This window comes from Dipodomys merriami, unplaced genomic scaffold (genome assembly GCF_024711535.1).
Source record: "Dipodomys merriami isolate MVZ:Mamm:240054 unplaced genomic scaffold, mDipMer1.0.p SCAF_33, whole genome shotgun sequence".
NCBI classification, from domain to species: Eukaryota; Metazoa; Chordata; class Mammalia; order Rodentia; family Heteromyidae; genus Dipodomys; species Dipodomys merriami.
This window is the reverse complement of record NW_027204826.1, coordinates 13,951,575-13,971,581: the sequence shown is the minus strand read 5'-3', so window position 1 is coordinate 13,971,581 and position 20,007 is coordinate 13,951,575. Positions and strand designations below refer to the sequence as shown.

Genomic DNA, 20,007 nt, shown 5'->3' with positions numbered 1-20,007 from the left:
CAGAATATGGGGTTCACTTTTATAGAGGTCTAAAGGAGCAGAAACATTCTTTTACAATTATTTCCTCCTCTTCCTCCCCTTCTTCCTCCTCTTCCTCTTCTTCCTCCTCCTCCTCTTCTTCCTCCTCTTCCTCCTCCTCCTCCTCCTCCTCCTCCTCCTCCTCCTCCTCCTCCTCCTCTTCCTCTTCTTCTTCTTCTTCTTCTTCCTCCTCCTCCTCTTCTTCTTCTTCTTCCTCCTCCTCTCTCTTTGACATTTCTCCATGCACTTTTGTAGACAGGTCAATATTTATACAACATTTTCTTGCTAGGTGAATGGAATTCTTTGAATTAACTATATATGTAAAACAGAAAAAGCATTGTGATTCCCAAATAACTAAGAAAACAGTCATCAATATTTTACGAGACCCTGCATCATTTATTTATTTATTTATTTTGGTGTCAGTTCTGGGGTTTTGAACCTTTTCAAGGCCTGGACACTGTTCTTTAGCTTTTGTGCTCAAGGATGATGTTCTTTTTTGGGGGTGGTTAATTGAAGATAAGAATCTCATGGACTTTTGTCTTTTTTTTTTCTTTTTGGCTAGGGCTGGCTTTGAACTCAGCTTCCTGAGTAGTTGCATCTTGAAACAGTAACATAGAGTCCTCTGCACGCACTCTGCCCCACAGAAGCTCAGAGTTCTCAGTGCACAGTGCACACACCTCTTGTCCTTCACCAGTAGTGGCTTCACTTGATTAACTTTATGAGGCGAATTTTCTAAAACAGTTTGCTCACAGTAAGTGCGGCACAAATCCTTATTTGCATTTCCAATGGGGCATTCAGCCGCCTGGGCTCACCTGTGCGGAGTTTTTTTTTTATTTTAATTTTTTGTCAGTTGTGGGGCCTGAACTCAGGGCCTGGGCGCTGCCCCTCAGCTCTTCAGCTCAAGGCTGGCCCTCTAACCACTTCAGCGATAGCACCCCTTCTGGTTTTTTTTCTGCTTATGTGGTACTGAAGAATCAAACCCAGGGCCTCATACATGCAAGGCAAGCACTCTACCATGGAGCCACCTTCCCAGCCCACCTGTGTGGAGTTTTTCCCCTACATGATCATGATTCGCAGAGTGATACGTGGTTTTTAGATGGTTGCAACAAAATTTTTGCCATTGAGGTAGATAATATTGGTATTCAATGCAATGTGAAGGGAAAACATTCTGTTACCACAGTTAGCTATTCAGGAGATAGTTGATCAGGGAATTCTTTATGTGAGTGAGCTTGAAGCCACGGTGTAGGCCAGGAACAAAGGGAGACCCATGTGATCATGGACTTATAACCACAATCAATAGGTTCATTGGCTTGGATCGTTTTAATTCTAAGTGTACACCTATCTCTTGGTCAACTACCCGCTTTGATACATATACTTCTTTCAGTATGGATGTCAAATACGCAAAGGATTAAAAATGTCACGGAGAAAATCATCAACTTTGTACAATTAATATATGCCAATAAATGTAGAGAGAAAATAGTCTTGACCTGGATTTCAGTGTGGGGCAGAGAATGGTCACTTTTCCACATAGACAATCCACATTCCTCATCTACTCATGGTCCAACACGTCCACTGAAAGAAATAAAAGATGATCAGTAAAATTTTCCATCTGCTCTAGAACCTGAGAAAGAATACCTTAAACATGTTGGAGGTGTCAGGACCCTACTCAGGACGTGGAATGGGTCACTGTGGCTCTCCTTCTCCTACCTAGCTGGGATTATAGGCATGTGCCACCACCGTCTGGTCAGGCTGTGATCATTCTTGAAAACCCCAATGTTTGTCAGTCCAAATTCTAGGATGTGTTTGTCAGCAGCAAACATCCCCGTGGGCCACTTGACAGCTACTAGATTTCTAGGCCTGAGATTCTAGAATTTTCTTTCACTATCTAAACAATTTCTAGACAAAGTAGTGGCAAGGTTTAGACAATAAGCTGTCAATATGATGTAGGTGTATTCATGCAGATAGAAAATAGAACATACTCTGCTCAGATACCCATTGGGTAACTCCTCAGATTCTAGGAAGGGCCACTTTACACTGTGGTTGCACTACTATAAAAAGAGAATTTAATAACAAGAGAAACAAATGTGGAACTACTTGGTGGGAAAAATATCCCAAGTATCTAATGTGGATATTGAAATTTACAATGATAGACTTCTTGAAAAAATTGACAATTAAATACTATACGTATAACCTAGGGAAAAAGCCAAAGTTTTGTTCACGGGAAATTCGTAACTTGAATGGCTTTGTCATTAAACAAACATAAATGTTGAAAATTAATTAAGGGCTTCACCAAAAGAAACAACCATGAATAAAATAAAGTAGGAAGGAATTTGGGAAAGTCTTGGTGGATAGCTCAACAGTAGAGCATTTGTCCGATATGCACAAAACCCTGGGTTCACGTCCCAGCATTGTAAAAGAACATAAAACCAAGGAGCACACAGAAATGAAAAGAAAAATGAAAGGGCACTAGTAACAAAAAACAATGGGTAGAATCGAGCACTCCATGTATTAGTTCCTTCCCTCTTCAAAGAGCCAGTGAAATGGACAAGCCATTTCATTACAAGGTTAATCTGAAGAGACAAGAATATGTAAATTAAGAGTGTACCTTTAAATCTACAAGTAAACATACTGGTGTGCAAGTGGTTACAAATGAGTTACCTAAAGTAGAATAGACTCTATGTGGGGCTCCAGTAACATACTTTTCTTTAGAAAGACTAAGTCAAAGCCTAAACCAATTACTTTTTTTCCTCCTCTTTATATTTTATAGTTCTAGGGATTGAATTAAAGACCTTAACACACTTGGTAGGCAGAGGCTCTACCTTGTGAGCCTAGCCTCTAACCCTTTTTGCTCTAGCTTGCTTATTTTTTGTCAGCTGGGGTCTCTTATTTTTTTGCCCTGGCCAGCATTAGACTTTGATCTGTCCACCTCTGCTTCCTGAGTAGCTGGGATGGTAGGATATGGTATGACTTCTGTTTTTTTTTTGTGTGTGTGTTTTATTGTTTGTCGGTTGTGGGGCTTGAACTCTGGGCCTGGGCGCTGTCCCTCAGCTCTTCAGGTCAAGGCAGGTGCTCTACCTCTTGAGCTATAATGCCATTTCCAGTTTTCTAGTGGTATATTGGAGATAAAGAGTCTCACAGGGGCTGGGAAGGTGATTCAGTGGTAGAGTGCTTACCTTGCATTCATGAGACCGTGGATTCCATTTTTCAGCAACACATAAGCAGAAAAAGCTGGAAGTACCACTATGGCTCAAGTGGTAGAGTGCTAGTCTTGAGCTGAAGAGCTGAGGGACAGTGCCCAGGCCGAGTTCAGGCCCCATGACCAACAAAGAGAAAAAAAAAAGAATCTCATGAACTTTCTGACCTGGGCTAACTTTGAACCATGATTCTCAGATCTCAGCCTCCTGAGTAGCTAGGATGGCAGGCGTGAGCCACTGGCTCCTGGCTGGTTGGTTTTTGAGTTAGGATCTCACTGACTGCCTGGGAAGGCCTTGAACCACAAGTTCCTCCTATTCCCGCTTCCCAAGTAGCTGATATTACAGGTCTATACCACTCTGCTTGGTTTAATGTTTTTTCTTTTTTAAGATATAAAAAAGTTCCTGCATTTGCAGTTCGTTTCAGGAGGGCTAATATTTACTTATACAGAGCAAACACCAAATGGTTCAACAGTGACCACAGTTTAAACTTTCAACCCAGACTACCTTCTCAGCAACTTCTCCTTCGGCCCCCACACCCTGAACCATTGCTTAGAAAGAAGACTTCCTGAAGGTCCTTTTTTCACTGGCTAATGATGCCAGCAATTGACTGTTACTTTGCTCCTGAGCAAAAGCTTTCTGATGAGTCATAGTGTGTCGGAAAATGACAGAAAGGTCCTGGAAATGCTTATTTTTCTGCTGATGAGAATGTCTCTTCCTGTGCCATTGCTCTGTGGAGCTGCTTTTTCTCATGGTGTCTCTTAGGAGCATGTGCTGCTTTTCCGCACGGAGGTGAATATGAAGATACGGGTCTTGAGTGACTTAGAGTTTACTTTGTGAAACTCAGTTTAGGATTTTATTGAAGACCCTTATTCTTCAGTAAAATGACCCCCTTCCAGATCTCAGCCCAGAAGGAATTTCCAAGTGAATGGAGAGTCTTCCCTTGGGGATGAGTTACATACTCTGTCATGTTTATTTTTAAGTCTGTAGATGGGGACGTCTCAGCATTAACTCGTAATAAAGTTTTATGCAGTCCTCATTTCTAGGATGAAGGTCTACATGAATCATGACTCCTTAAAATAGTCTTTTGACTAGGCTTATATTTTTCTCATTTAATAGATGTTTGAAACCATACACTGTGAGAGATGACATTGAAGCTTTAAAAAAATTCAGATGTATGTTTTTTAAATTATCTTTAGGTAGTTGTACAGAGGGGTTATACTTTGATCTATCTGCTTTTGGGTACAATGCATTTTGATTAAGAGCAACCCTTCCATTGTTTTAAGTATAAATTGGAAACCTGGTTTTAGGCAGGTGTGTGGCTCCATTTAATTTCCTAGCCTGGATATGCTCTCATGGAGGAGATTGGTGTTTCTATGTTGGAAGTTGAATCCTATGGAGTGGGCAGAAATGAAAAGATAATTTCTTCTGTTACTATGCTAGTGTTTACTTATGTTGTTACATAGTCATCTCCTCTTCCTCCTCTTCGTCCTCCTCCTCCTCCTTTTTGTTGGTGTGTCATGGGGCCTGAACTCTGGGCCTGGGCGCGGTCCCTCAGCTCTTCAGTTCAAGGCTAGCGCTCTACCACTTGAGCCACAGCACAACTTCTGGCATTTTCTGCTTAAGTGGTGCTGAAGAATCAAACCCAGGGCCTCATGTGTGTGAGGCAAGCGCTCTACCACTGAACCACCTTCCCAGCTCCCATCTACCTGTTTTTAACCCATGTGCATTTCTAACAGATTTATGCTTTCTCTTCTTCAAACCTGTTACCACTTTCCAAGCAACATTTTTAGATAATGGCTTTAAAAAACAAAAAATCGACAAGAGTTGTCAAAAGAATCAAGAATTTGTTCCTTATTTGTATTTTGAATATTGTATAGCAGTAAAAAAGTGAGACACACATCCATATATATATATATATATATATATATATATATATAAATTAGCGAATCATATTGGTAGATCCAAAATAAAGTTGTAAAATTCACTCAGTTTATTACTTTGGTAAAAGAAAATTTTAAGCAGTTTTTGTCAGAGCTATTTTAAGAGTATGAAGTTTCAATAAAAATAAAAGATATGAACCAAATTCCTATCTTACGTTCTGCTAAGGGGAAGGGCTGTATAGTTTGGGAGTGTCAAAAGGGACTTAAGTTTATCTTGTTGGTAATTTTCAAACTCAGACAGTATGTTTTAAGTGCTAAGCACGAACAGCTTGATTGTACCTCTGGCTTTGATGATGGCTTTCATGTTCCTAGGTGGATACTGGTCTTTGCGGACACAATGGATGGGACATTGAGTAACAGGATATGGCCATTGACCAAATTAAAAAAAAGGAAAAAAATCTCCTTTTGCTATAACATATTTCTTTTTATACTGATACCTCCGGTTCTTCCGTTGACCTTCCCTGTTCCTTAAGCAATCATGGAAATTTTAAGATAGCCTTACAATGAGTGAGGCTTGAAACAAATACAATTGGGCTGACTTCAGCGTGGCCAAGTGACATTCCATTTCTGTATTTATTTCTTTCAACTTTAACACCCACCATTTATTAAGTGAGGCTGTGTATCGGAGCGGAAACTCCAGATCCTGTTTGGACACCGTGGAGGAAGGAAACCCGGTCTTTATAGGGGGCAGCCCTTTCCTCTCAGTCACCGGCCAGGAAAACCATCTTTCTGTATAAAAGCTATTCAATCAGAGAGAGGTGGGGTGACTTGGGGAAGGAAGATACCTCTCCCTTGTAATGTTCAATTACTGTTTCCCCCTGTGCCAGATTCACCTCATTTCCCTCACTGTTTATAAGAACACTTGTGTGAAGGCTTGTAATGACACCAATAGTCACTTAAAATATGGCTCAGATTTCATGCCCTTGAGTTTCCTAAGTTAAATGATTGATCATTACAATCCCTTGTGGGACGCACAGTCAACCCGAATTTGCCATGGCTCTCTTAGAGTTAACAGCATGCTGCTTAAAATCCAGAGTATTTTTATATGTCTCTGTCTGCCTGTCTGCCTGTCTGTCTGTCTGCCTGTCTGCCTGTCTGTCTGTCTGTCTGTCTGCCTGCCTGTCTGTTTTATCTACATATTTACATATGTATGTATGCATCTTTCTGTCTATCCATCCATCCCATTCCCATGTATCAAGATGTATGACTCTTACCAAATCTGAACATGATTAAATCTAGCTAATGAAGTTGGCCTTTTGTGGAAGCTGACTACTTTCTAAAATAATGCAGGAGTTGTTTTTCATAGATGTAAGCTGTGCCTACAGGTAGCTTAGTGATTGAGGAAGAGAGGGGGTAGAGCTAGTATAGGTAGAGAGCACACGTTGGAAGGACTTGTGTGTTAGGAAGGTTTGCTGGCCCTTTGGGCAGTTTTGCATGATTTTGACCTCAACTTGAGCTAAGCTGATTTACTTATTTGCTGTGCATTGTTTCTGAGTGAGAGAAACGCTGATCCCTTTATTAAAAAAAAAAGGTTCCTTTTTTGTCCAACATATTTTAATGCTCTATTTGGGGAATAATGTTAAACTTAGAAATGGCAGAGTGTGCTCAGTAACCTTTTGGCTACCTTCTCCTCACGTGAGCATCTTAACTTTACCATGATGCATTTGTCAAAGCATCTGTCGGGGAAGTGTTATTAATAAACTCAACTTTGGTCTTTGTTTGGATTTTCGTAGCTTTTGCACTAATGTCCTTTGCGGCGTCAGGGTCTAATTCAGAACACCACATGGCATTTACACATCTCGTTTCCCATGTCTCTTCTGATTTATGACAGTTTCCTAGTCCGTGATTTCCCTTCTCACCCCCTGGCCTTGTCAATCTGGAGGAAGATTGGCCAGAGGTTTATAAGCTATCAATTTTGAGAATGTGGAAATGTATAACCTCTGAGATGTTGGAAGGAAAAACAAACACTTGCGTCATTTAATTTGTACCAATCAACACACCTGTTAATTTATCTTCCTAGCAGATAAAGGACACTAGCACTAAACATTGATTTAGGATGGATATTTGTTTCATCAGGAATCATTCTACGTTCTCTACCTTGTCAAAGTTAGCTTTGGTTATTACATTTCAGTGACAAAGTTTATACCGGAAACTGGGGTAAGGGGGTGTATATATGTGGATTGGGGTGGGGGGTAGATTACCTGCCTAAAAAACACTAGGCCCTGAGTTCAAAGCTATTACCATCCCAACCAGTAAACAAGAGTTGCCTTAATATGGATTCCATCTTTTTGGTTTGAACAGATTAGAGATGGACAACCGAATTGTTATGTATTGAAGAATAAAGATTTAGAACAAGCATTTAAAGGAACAATTTACTTAGAAATGGACCTCATATATAATCCAGTAAGTCTTATGGCATCATACTTCCCATTTATTCCATAACTAAAGACAATCCTAGTGTGTTTACTTGTAGATTTAGAGGCACATTTTAGTTAACCACCAAGGAGAGAAACCATGGGACCTATGTTTCTTTGGATCTGGCTTACTTTCACTTAATATAATTTTTTCCAAGCCTTTCCATTTCCTTACAAATGGAATGTGAACTGTACACCTTGTGGGTGGGGATGGGAGGGAAAAACTGGGAGAGAGAGAGAGAGGGAAGGGGAGACATGGTTCAAAAAGAGATGTACTTATTACCTTATTACTTATGATGTACTTATTACTTACGTACTTATTACTCATGCAACTGTAACCCCTCTGTATATCACCTCTACAATAACAATAATGTTTGTGTGTGTAAGTATGTGTATGAATTCTGCCCTTTTTAACAATGATGTTTTCTAGGTCAAAGCAAGTCTGAGGACATTTACTCCCAGAGAAAAGCGCTTTGTTGAAGATAGCCGCAAGCTGTCAAAGAAGGTAGGTGTGGGCCACGAGAAGCAGGCTTGGCACCATAGTTCAGCACCTGGACTGAAGTCATCTGTTGTGCCTTGGCTTGTGCCTCTTCATTTCCCACCAACCCCTGTCTCCTCCCATATTCCTGCATCTCTCTACGTCTTTGTCTCCATCCCAGGAGAGGGTTTTAGAGAGCTTGCTAAGACTCAAGGGGCAGTGGCTCATGTCTGTAATCCTGGTTACTCAGGTGGTTGAGACCATAGTTCAAAGTCAGCCTGGGCAGAAAAGTCCATGAGGCTCTTCATCTCCAAGGAACCCAGCAAACAAGCTATCAGTGGAACAGTAGCTCAAGTGCTAGAGCTCTAGCCTTGAGTGAATAAGCTAACTACGGACAGCACCAGGCCCTGAGTTCAAGCCCCAGGACCGGCACAAAAACAATCCACAACTCCAAAAACATACCCATCGGGGAAAGAAGCTATCAGCTTCTAGGATGCTCCTGAATCATCTTCTAGATGACATTTTCCATTGCGGAACATGAATGCTGTCCCGATTTCCTTGGTGGCCCTCCTGTGCTCAGTCAACCTTTTAATCTCTGTGGGTCGCAGGAAGCTTTCCTCTCTGCTGATGGTAAAGAAAGGCTGCCCAGCAGGTTTGTGGGGGGCTGTGGACCCCGGGTTACCCAAACATAACTTTTACATAGTCTAAATTTGGTCCCTGTTGACATTTTACCCCACAAGGAATTAACTCCCTCTTCCTGTCACCCTGAATTCCTCTCTGTTGAACAAAAAGTGAAGTTTTGGGACAGAAAGGGGACCTTTCACCTTATTTATTTATTTTTGGATTATGAGCTTGATCACTTGGTTCAGAGTTCCGCTCCCCCCTTCCCTTGTTTGAGACACACCCTAGCTTTGCATTCTGTCCCCCCTGTCCTCTCGAGTTGTTAGGTAGAGGACAGCGTGTCCCCCTTTTCAAAGTGTTTATTACTTCCACCATTTCCTCTGCGGGGAGCAGCTGTGGACGACACAGAGCCGCGGGCTATGAAAGCATCTTATCCTGTTGTCCCCTGGGGAACTTTTTGGGTGTGCTGGGCAAAGCCTGTGCCTGTCTTGGAAAGAGAAACATCCCTCGTGTTTAGAGCTGGTCTACCAGGGCCTTGAGTGTCATATTTAATTTTGTGTAATCTGAGTTTTATTATTTATTATTATTGTTATGATTGCCTTTCTCTCTGCTTGAAAGTTAAAACCCGACTTAGGGTTGTTGGCTCATCTGCTTTGCAGACAAATTGAAATGAATCTGCCTACCACTGAGAGAGAAGACATTTCCTTTGCAAAACAAGATCTCCTCCACGTGGGGTGTCTCTGGGCTCTGAGAGCAGCCAGGGATGGGGGATTGAAATCCCGGGGTGTGTCAGGACTCTCTCCCTGTGCTGCTTATTACTGAGCCTCACTGGATGTTCACAACCGTTGAAACGTTTGCTGAGGAGATAAATACTTCAAAGCGATTGGCTATATAGCAGTACTCCTCCTTCCCCCCAGGCCCTTAATTCTCACAGCTGCTTGTAAGAGGAGACATAATATTAACCCAATTGGGTGGGAGAGGTTAAGAAGGTTGCCCAAGATGGCACAGCTAGGAAGTGGCAGAATTGGAATCCCCTTCCCAAATGATATTTTCTCATAAACTTCCGGCCTAGAGCAGTTGTAGTAATTGCCAGTGTCTGCTATTAATCCAGCCATTTGCTTCCAAACAAAATGCCAACCCTCAGTCCTATTTTTTTAAACTGCTTTCATCTTACTATACTTCTGTATTTTTCTCTCTCAAGCTCTCTGTTTCTTTCTTTCTCTTTCCCTTCTTTCAAGCTTTCTGTTTCTCTATCTCTTTTCTCTCTCTCTTCCTTCTATCTCCCCTACATATGCAGTATGCCTGGTTGCAGTACTGAATATTATTGTTTATTACTAAACATTATTAAAACAGATGAACTTCAGAGTAATTGGATGTGCTTTTCCTTTGGGGATAATATTTTAAGCAGAGTTTTAGAAGTAGGGGAGTCTTCCCTTTGCTTATTCAATTGGTACCTCTGTAGGATATAATTTAAATGGCTAGTCTTCTTGATATAAAGGAACTATTTGGAATACTTTTTGTATTTTTTTAAATCAGATTTTGTCAAGAGATGTAGACCGGGTAAAAAGACTCTCCTTGGCGATATGGAATACAATACAGTTCCTCAAAGGTTGTTTTCAGTGGGAATCCACGTTGCGAAGTACAATAGCATTCGTGGTAAGTTTCCTTTTAAGTCCAAATTAATTGCTGTGTGTTCATCTCCATTGGTCTTTCTATGATATCTCCTGGCATAGGAGGTTATGGAGGAAGTTATCTTTCTCATGCTGTACTTACCCTTACCTAAGGGTGAAAGTTAACATGTGAAAATCCGGTCTTACCTCGAATCCTACTCATACATTGTTTCGTGGCCAGCTTACGGCTGCTGGTATTTTAAAATAGCACCATCATTGTTCTGTTGCCAAGGCTGTAGCGTATTCTCATTTTTGATTATTTCCCTCCTTTGGGGTTGGCAATGGCCCACAATGTTTCAAAATGGTAGCTGAAAAAAAAAATCACATGATTAGATTATACCTAAGTTGGCCCAGTTTAGGTTTTCTGGGAGTCACTCATAGACATGAATATGAAACACTCGGGTTTGCATCAAGCCATTTGGAGCTTAGCTGATGAGTACGTATTACAATTGGGCTGAATGTGGCAGTGGAGACCCCCACCTTCCTCTCACCAGCTTGTGCTTGTAGAGGTAACAAAACCACAGACTCAAAGCCACAAAAACCTGTCAGGGAGAGAGTATTGGAATCTTCACAGATGGCACAACGCCTTCATTTCACATCTCTGGGCTTTCCGTCTCATTTGAAAATGGACTTACCCTTAATCAGATTGTAAATGACTTCCATGTCTCCCGAGGGTAAAGCTTGCATACTTGGTATTACATCATTAATCTATACAGAACAGAGATTACGGTAGGAGCTAGTCTGGTATGATGAATGAGTGAATGTAGGGCATAATTTCTGTGGGTGGCGTGAATCTACCTTCGTGTAGTCAGAATAGTGTCAGTGATTTTGTTTTCTCCTATCCTATGAGCCTGAAAAAAAATATTTCCTAGATGTGACTCAGTTAAGGGTCCCGCTCTCATTTTTTACACCATCAGTATATTTGCTCCATAAAAGGCTATTGCTGTATCATTCTGCTATAGGAAACTGGGAGTTTGATATTTCTTCTACCATTTTGTTTGGTCATTTCAGGGCCTAGAGGAGCTATGTTGCCTGTGTGTCCATTTTCAGTCTCTGTGTGTGTGTCTCTCTCTCTCTCTGTCTCTCTCTCTCTTTCTCTCTTGCTCTTTTTGGTGGTTCTAGGGGTTGAATTCAGTCAGAGCCACATACTTGTTAGGCTGGCACTCTACCACTTGAGCCATGCTTCCAGTCTCTTTTTGTGTTGGTTATTTTCCTTGTAGTGTCTCACAATATGCCCCTGAGCTGGCCTGGGCTATCATCCTCCTATTTGTGGTTTCCATTTGATGCTAGAATAACAGGCTTCCTGCATTACCGTTTCCAACCTGGTTGAGGTGGAGTCTCACGAACTGTGTGTGTGTGTGTGTGTACTTTTTTATCTTTTAATCATTAGTTGTACAAAGGGATTCAGTTCCACAGGTCACTTTATGAGCATAGTACGTCTTAATCCATGTCATGCCCACCATGGTCTCTGCTGTCTCTCTATTAGGGGAGTTAGGGAGATTATGAACTTTTGTGCTCGGGGTGGATGGCTTCAGATGACAGTCTCACCAATCTCTCACTCCCAAGCAGCTGAGATTAGACTTGAGCCACGACGCAGAGCAGACTTTCTCTTTACTATACCTTCTTGGTGTCTAAGCTTCCTATTTGGCTGCAAGAACGAGGAATTTGCTAACCCACATCCTCCTTTGTGCTGGCATTTAGTATCCATTTCCCTCTCCCAGGTCCTCTTCAGTGGGCTAGGCTTCTGTGCTTACCACCTCGGCCTCCCTTGGATTCCTCTTCAAAACTTCCCACGTAATAATGCTCTGTGCAATTCTGGGCGAAAGGGGGAAATGTGAACACAACTTGTGGTTTCTTCCAGACTGCTGCCGTGAGGACCTGGGGGCTCCTCTTTCTCAAGTTCAGTTTCTGGCTCTGTGATTTTTTTTTTTTAAAAGAAAAACAGGGATCTGTTGCCCTGGGTTTGGGAGTGGTGGTGGCTTAGGATTGGTGGGGGGGGGGGGAGGTGGGAGATGACAGAAATGATTAATGAGCTGCCAGTCTGATCTCAAGAAAGATTAGAAGAAATGAATAGAAACAGTTTGTCCGGGAGAGAGGACTTCTAGACGGGCGGGAAGGCCGTCCTGGCAGGGCTCCACTTCTCTGCTGCTGTGTTCCGGGTGGGTCTCTCTGCTGGACATCACCTCCTAGCCCAGCCCTGGGCACGGCTGGCAGAGGCAGCCTTGTGTCTTCAGATGTCTAAGACCCACAGAAAGGGGGATACAGCTGCCGTTCTTTTCACTGGTGTTTATGAAACTGCCTGTGGACAGGGAGCTATTTCCCTCAGGGTATCATTGAGAAGGAAAAAGAAAAGAAAAAGCAGCTAGTTACAAACTCCATATAGTTCCGCGTCTGTATTGGAAAGATTTGCGGGGAGGGGGAGAGGGGTGAGATTACATCTGTATAAATAAATTTAGGCATCCCCCACCCCCTTAATGCAACAGGATTACAATGACTTCACATTTCTTCCGCCTATGTCCCATTGGCATATATGTCCTGTGCCTACATTCGCGAACCTATACCTGAGTTAGAGTTGCCTGTATTGTACCTTACAGATCATCTAGAGCTATAGGGCACAGCAGGGTGTGTGTCGCTAATATTGCACATCTGGGCGTGTGGGGGTCTGGGCGGAATGTCCCTGTACCCCTCCCCCACAGAGTCCTCGGGGTAACTGTGCACACAGAACCACAACAGCATGGGAAGGCAGTGTGCTCGCCACCCATCTTGAGTTTCATCTGAAACTTCACACTCCAGGGGCCCTAGCATGTTTGTGTTGCTCAAGCATGGAGCATCTCCCACAGGGATGCTGAGAGTTCTTAGCTCTGAGCTCACCAAGTGTGGGGTTTTACTAAAGGTTCCCCGTGATCGTGTCAAAGCCATTTCTGCTATTTAAATCAAGAGGTTACAAAGAAAATACTTTTTGTTTTTGGAAAGGACCAAGAGAGAATTGTTTTAGCTCTCTTCTAGTCTACTATTTTATGTATTACTTATTTATTTTTTGTCGGTCGTGGGACTTGAACTCTGGGCCTGGGCGCGGTCCCTCAGCTCTTCAGCTCAAGGCGAGCGCTCTACCACTTGAGCCACAGCACCACTTGTGGTTTTCTTAGTGGTTTCTTGGAGATTAGAGTCTCATGGACTTTCCTGCCTGGGCTGGCTTTGAAGTGAGATCCTCAGATCTCAGCCTCCTTACTAGCTGGGATTAGAGGTGTGAGCCACCAGTGCCGGGCTTTCCTTAGTTATTTCTTAATGACAAGATTCATTTGTTGTGTGGGATCATCTCTTTTTTCTTGTATGGCTTTTTTGTTTCGGCATAGCGGTCTCGTGGCGCTGCTGCTGGGGACGCCAGTCGCGATGGTACTGTGTGTGTGAGTCTCCAGTGTAAGGTATCTTTCTGTAGAGCCTTGAATTTTCAGGTGAGGTGAGCCAGATGTGGACATGGAGGCTCATCAATGAACCGGGTCTCTTCTCTGCCTTCTCTGGAAGCATCTTGCATGTTCCACCCGCTTGCCTCTGCAAATGTAAGACATGACTCTCTGCTGTTCCGAAGCCCAATCTTTAGCCCACAATGGGTTAAAATGACCAAGTTCTGCCTGAGCTTCTTCTCCATCCACAGGGCGTGGGGGCAGAAGACACGTGGAAGGCTCAGTGTACAACACCGAAAGGAGCCACTGTGGCAAAGCTGGTCCCAGCGGGACTCTTCCAACCTCTGGAAGTACGGACAGGGTGGCCTGCCATCCTCGGGGCAGAACGGAGGGGCTGAGTTCTTTTCTGGGTGGCGAATGACTGTAAAATAGTCTGTTAGCTTCATGTGCGTGTGTTTATTTCCGGTTGATGCTGCCTTGGAGGGTCGTGTGTAGTCTAGGCCAGCGATGAACGTTCAGACTTCATGAAAGAAGTCTTAGCCCGACGGGAACGCCTCGCTATCTTGTGGGAAGCCGTTGTGAAAAGTACAGTCCACGGCCTTGTGAGATCCAGGTCCTCATGATGTGATCAGAATGAGGTGGACAGAAATAAGAGAACCAATTTGTTAGGTCGCATAAACTTAGTCCTGTTCCACCATGAGCTTTGTCCTGGGAACCCATATGAGTGACACCCTCCTCAACCTGGAGAGAGGAAATTCAGATCAAGTGAAGAGGTTATCATTGCTAAATTCATTGCTATTATAAAAATAATTTTGCACTCTTTGGAGCAGAAAAAAAATCCCATTTTTAGCCTCATTTCCCTTCCTTTTCCTTCCCTTCCCTTCCCTTCCCTCCCTCCTTTCCTTCTTCCCTTCTTTCCTTCCTTTACCTCTCCCTCTTTCTCCTTTCTTCCTTTTCCCTCCTTCCTTTCCTTCTTTTCTTCCTTTCCCTCCATCCAGCCTTTCCTTCCATCCTTTATTCTTTCATCCTTTATTCTCTTCCTTCTTTCCCTTTCCCTTTCCCCTTTCCCTTCCCTTCCCTTCCCTTCCCTTCCCTTCCCTTCCCTTCCCTTCCCTTCCCTTCCCTTCCCTTCCCTTTCCTTTCCTCTAGACATATTTTTTAACCCTGTGTTTTTATCTTTCCTGAAAGTTTCCTAAATACTTTTATGTAGTGCCTTTTTTTAAAATGCTTTACTAAAACTTATTTGAGGCCTTATCCATATATAATGGTTATCTTCCTCTCCTATCCCCAAAGCTGCATTCTTGATGTTCTAAGTTGAAAGACAAGTTAATACAACATGGCACTTTACTGCCAGTGGCCTAGCGCTGAGTGTCTTCGCGTAGTCTCGTGTGGGTAGATTTGTACATGTAAGCCACTTTTCGTACACGGACTCCTGCTTCTGCCCCAGCAGGCTTTGCAGCTCACCCATCTTCCCAGCTCAGGTTATTCCATTGGTTCAGATTCTAGCCCGAGCACTGTACTAACGTTAACTCATTCAGTTCTAACAGCAACGTACCGATGCCTAATAATAGGTACTATTGTCCTCTTCTTTGTACGTGGTAGAACAAGCCTCTCTAGGTGAAGGGACCTGTAGGAGCTCATATGTTTTTAAAAGAGACAGAGCTGGCACTGAAATCTGGGCCCGCTGTACAGGATGGATGTACGTGTGATCTGTTCCTGATATCAGTGTGCCAGGAAAGACTGCTCCAGGATGCTTTAGGAGCCCTACACAGTCTTTGGCTACGGAGAAATGATTCTCCATCACACTTACTTTATTAGAGGTGACAGGATTTAAATGAAAGGAGCCGTAGGTGGCCACATTTGCCCCCTCCCTCAGCAACCCCCCCTCCCCCCCCGCATCCAGGGGAGCAGCTCAGGCCTTGGCACAAGAATTCAGATGGAAAGTTCCAGAGCCTTGGCTTGAGGTGGATTCCCAATTTGGAATATGAGATTTTCTCCCCGCTGCCCCTACTTTTTTTTTTTTTTTTTCCGGAGATTTCTCTTAGATGAGGTAGAAGAATTTTTAAGGAAAAATAAAAATGCAGATTGTGTAAAACTAAGTGGGGATGATAGGAAAGGCAGTTAATGTTTTAAAGTTTTTTTTTTCTTTAAGATTTCTAGGCTGTTCAGTGTAAGAGAAAGGGTGGCGGAGGTGGCGGGCGGGGGGGGGGGGGGGAGGGGGAGTGAGAGAACTCAGAACATCTTCCAATCATCCGATTCATCCGATCCAAGAAATAGATGCCTGTTACCAATGGGAGATTCTGTTCTATCTTCCCAGCCTCAGTCTGGATTAGTGTTTGATGGCGATGAAGATGAATCCATTTTCAAGAGACAGTGTTGTGTCTATTAATTGTCTAAAATCATAGGTATGGGCTTGACTTCTGGCTTTGTGTTGGTCTCATTTCGCCAGGATACATTTACAGCTCGTAACCCGCAAAGTTGCCTATTCACATTTCTAAAGAAGTGAATTTTTCATTTGATAAACTCAACAGATGGCATCATCAGGAGGTTATTTTAAATAGCAAAGATCTCCTGGTGCTTGTAAAACAGGGCTACATTTATATGGTTTTTGTCTTTCCACCAGTGTTGTCAAACCCACTCCTATTACATAGAAGGAGGCATTGATGGATTCCTCATTTTATTAAACTGTTAACTTGGACATTTGATGTTAAGCAGTCATCTCTATCTACTGTTGATCAACAGGCATCTTCATAAAGCTATGATTATTTTACATCTGTGATATTTTTTCCAAAAAAATTTTTTTTGAGTGTAGGGAAATGAACTATTTATTCTTCAGTATTGACAGGGACAGTAATGTGCTATATAATTTAAGACATTAATCAGATGGTTCCAAGTCTCTACTCTTTTTTTTTTTAACTGACAATCCTATACATACCATTTATACATTTCTTGGCTTTTAGAGATACTAGTGTAACAAGAACTAGAAACACATTTCACTGTGAAATTAAAAATCAACCCTAGGATTAGAAGCAAGCAACCCTCCCTACACACACAGCAACTCCATAGGTGAGCGCAATCACGCAGAAAGAGGCAGAGGGCATTTTGAAAAGCAAAAGTTGTCCCCAAGCACATTTTTGAGGGCGTTTTGGGGGAAAACCTGGATCGGAGACCTCGAGGATGGTGTCTGCCCATGCAGCCTCTTGGGTTCAAAGAACATTTGGTGCTTTTGACTTGGTGCAAATGACAAATGGAGTCCCAGTGGCGTTCTGAGATTGGTGGGCATTCCCAGATAAAGCTGTTCAGGTGGCCTTTTGATGCTTTAGGTATTTGTGTGTCATGATCGTCAGAAATATTTAGTTTTGCTTGAAGGTCTAGCCTTGATTTGTTTATCAGCAGCTGTATCTGCATTTGATTGAATTCTTTTGGTCTTCTTTTTGGTGCTGGGGAATCGAACCCAGGCAGTTCTCATAAGGATGAAAAGCAAAACAAAAGGAGACCCCCGATTTTACGTGAGAGAATTTTAAAAGGTCTTTTAAACGTTCACACGCACATAAACACATGCCTGTAAGGTATCTGTGCATGTTGCGTAGCTTTCTTAACCTAGTAGGCATTTTTCTTGGTTGTAACATCTGTTAGGTGACTTCCCACATCTTCCTTATTAGGGAAATCTTCGTACTATACTTCAGAAACTATTTTAAAGTTTTTTTTTTTAAATTAGCATTTTCTGGAGTGAACAGTCCATCACTGCACATTGTGATTTTACTTTTTTTAAACACATAATTGCATCTTCTATCAGCGATTCTCGGGCATTTGCTAATTATGGCATTTGATGGAATGACAGTCGTTGCATTCAAAGGCTTATCCATTGAGAAGGTAAACGGACACACTTACCTGTGTTAGCCTATTCTCATAGGCATGTTTTCAGTCTTTGGATTAAGTTTCCAGACAGAAGCATAGATGCACAGGTGGAAATCACGTGTCCTTCAGGAACATATCAACCTTAACTACAGCACACCCACCACGTGGATTGCTATGGTCTGTGGTGAGCTACAAAAAACAGCCAAGGCCCACTCTTCAGTCCTTCCCGCTTAGGGTAAGCGGTGGTAGGGACACAGCGGGCATGGGATCGATGCTTCTTGGAAGAAGGCTAGAATTCGTGCACACCTATTGGTGGCTAAAATGTAGAAAATGACTTCACAACTTCAACTTCACCTTGCCGTGAGTGTCACTTTCCTGAGCCGAACTCCTCGTCAGGGTGGTGTTAGTCAGCAGCAAAATGACCAAAGGTAACCATCAGCAGGACTCTGGGAAGAGGAGGAAGGGAACCACACATTCATTACTGGGATCAACAAGTCTGTGAATTTGAAGCCAGGGGTAGGAAGGGAGGGGGCGGGGCGGGGATACTTTATTTCTGACTTTTACAGAAAGGAATGCTTTTTCTCCTCTTCCATTTGTTTCAATCCAGGACACCTGGATGTGCAAACATTTTTGTGTGTTGCAAAAAATGGAAAGGAATATCTAGAAACAGAGGAAATAGTGCGTTTTGTGTGTGTGTGTGTGTGTGTGTGTGTGTGTGTGTGTGTGTGTGTGTGAGAGAGAGAGAGAGAGAGAGAGAGAGAGAGAGAGACAGAGAGACAGAGAGAGACAGAGACAGAGACAGAGACAGAGAACAGTTATCACCATTCTCCATGTAGGTTTTGATCTGTGGGAGAGCCATGCTTTGTACTTGTATTTCTGGCTAATTTAGTATTGCCGCCTCCTCTCCCTTCCTCCCCCCTCCATTCTTTTCAGTCTGAGCTTTGTTATTTGTTTCTAAGCTGTCATTTTTATTAGTCTCCCTGGCTGATCTTTTGGGAGTCTGCATCAGGTGGCATGTGTGCTCTCATTGTCTGCCTGGGCTTGGCAAACGAAGGGCCCTTTTATTGCTGTGTGATGTGGGCGTGCTTCCTGGGTAGCCTCTAATTAGACCCACTACAGGTGACAGTTACAAGAGAGCCCAGTAATCATTCTAGCTGCCTGATCTGATGTTTATGGAGTGCAACCTTCTTTGTGGTCTGGTTAGAGTTTACTACTGCGCACTTGCTACCTCTCCCTTTATCTGGAGTTGAGAGAGAGAGAGAGAGAGAGAGAAAGAGAGAGAGAGAGAGAGAGAGAGAGAGAGAGAGAGAGAGAGAGAGAGAGAGAGGGAGGGAGAGAGGGAGGGAGGGAGGGAAGGAGGGAGGGAGGGAGGGAGAGAGTGTGTGTGTGTGTATGGGGTTGGCTTTTTAAATAATGGATCTATTTGGGAAAGATGACTATTGGTATAAAATCCCAGATCTCAATGATACACCAAACAAATATAGCATCAAATAAAAATCAGGTTCAAGGCATTGTCATTTGATAACTGACGGCCTGACAACCTTCCTTCCTGAGATTCTCTCCTAACACATGACTATATATTTCTCTTGAGGCTTGGAAATGACCTTTACATTTCAGCCTAGGATGTTGAGGTCAGAGGCTCTTCAGTGCTTGTTCAGGGTAGAAGAAACCAAGGGTTGCATTGTAGTGTTGTTTTCCTGAGTGTGGAGAAGAAAAGCATTCTCAACTGTGTTCTTTTTTTTTTTTTACATGTGACTTTAATCACCACAAATGTTTCCATGATTATTTTTTGTTCATGAGTGTGAACATCTATCTACACAGTCCCATAGGTCCTGTGTCCATAGGTTATTTATTTATTTGTGTACTGGTACTGGGGCTTGAACCTAGGGCCCAGGCACTGTCCTTTAGCTTTTTCACACAAGGCTGGCTCTCTACCATTTGAACCACACCCCATTTCTGACTTTTCACTGGTTACTGGAGATCAGAATCTCTCAGATTTCTCTTCCAGGGCTGGCTTTGAACCTCGTCCTCAGTTTTTTTTGCCTCCTAAGTAGCTAGGATTATAGGTGAGAGCCACTGGTGCCTGGCTTTATTTTTTAAAGTACATTTTCTCTCAGATTGTAACATTTGGAAATATTTTGCAAGTCTGTGGCTTTGTTACCCAGAACAGCCTACTGTGGGGAATCATAGATCTGTAGTGTTACTGCACGTCAGTGGCCCTTCTGTTAGAGCTCATGAGCCTTCTTTAAGATTTCCTGGCAACTATGATATCATCACGACAATAGTAAAAAACGACAACGATGATCATAACTCTTCCTTTGTGTTGGAAGGTGTTTTGATTTTGGTTTCTGCAAAAACTTGTCCTTCATTCGTAGATCCACACTAATCATTTTAGTAAACTAAATTTTGAAGC

The 20,007-nt window shown here is 42.8% G+C and overlaps 1 protein-coding gene across 3 annotated transcripts in view; it reads left to right on the top strand.

Annotated features, from left to right (window-relative positions):
* The window catches only part of Mctp2 (multiple C2 and transmembrane domain containing 2), a 133,285-nt gene that overhangs the window by 74,553 nt on the left and 38,725 nt on the right, over nucleotides 1–20,007 (top strand). For all 3 annotated transcript variants that reach the window (XM_070043178.1, XM_070043177.1, XM_070043179.1), the window contains 3 exons: nucleotides 7,454–7,555; nucleotides 7,997–8,071; nucleotides 10,202–10,321. In XM_070043178.1, the coding sequence (XP_069899279.1) occupies nucleotides 7,454–7,555; nucleotides 7,997–8,071; nucleotides 10,202–10,321 (297 nt within the window). The remainder of the gene's footprint in view (nucleotides 1–7,453; nucleotides 7,556–7,996; nucleotides 8,072–10,201; nucleotides 10,322–20,007) is intronic.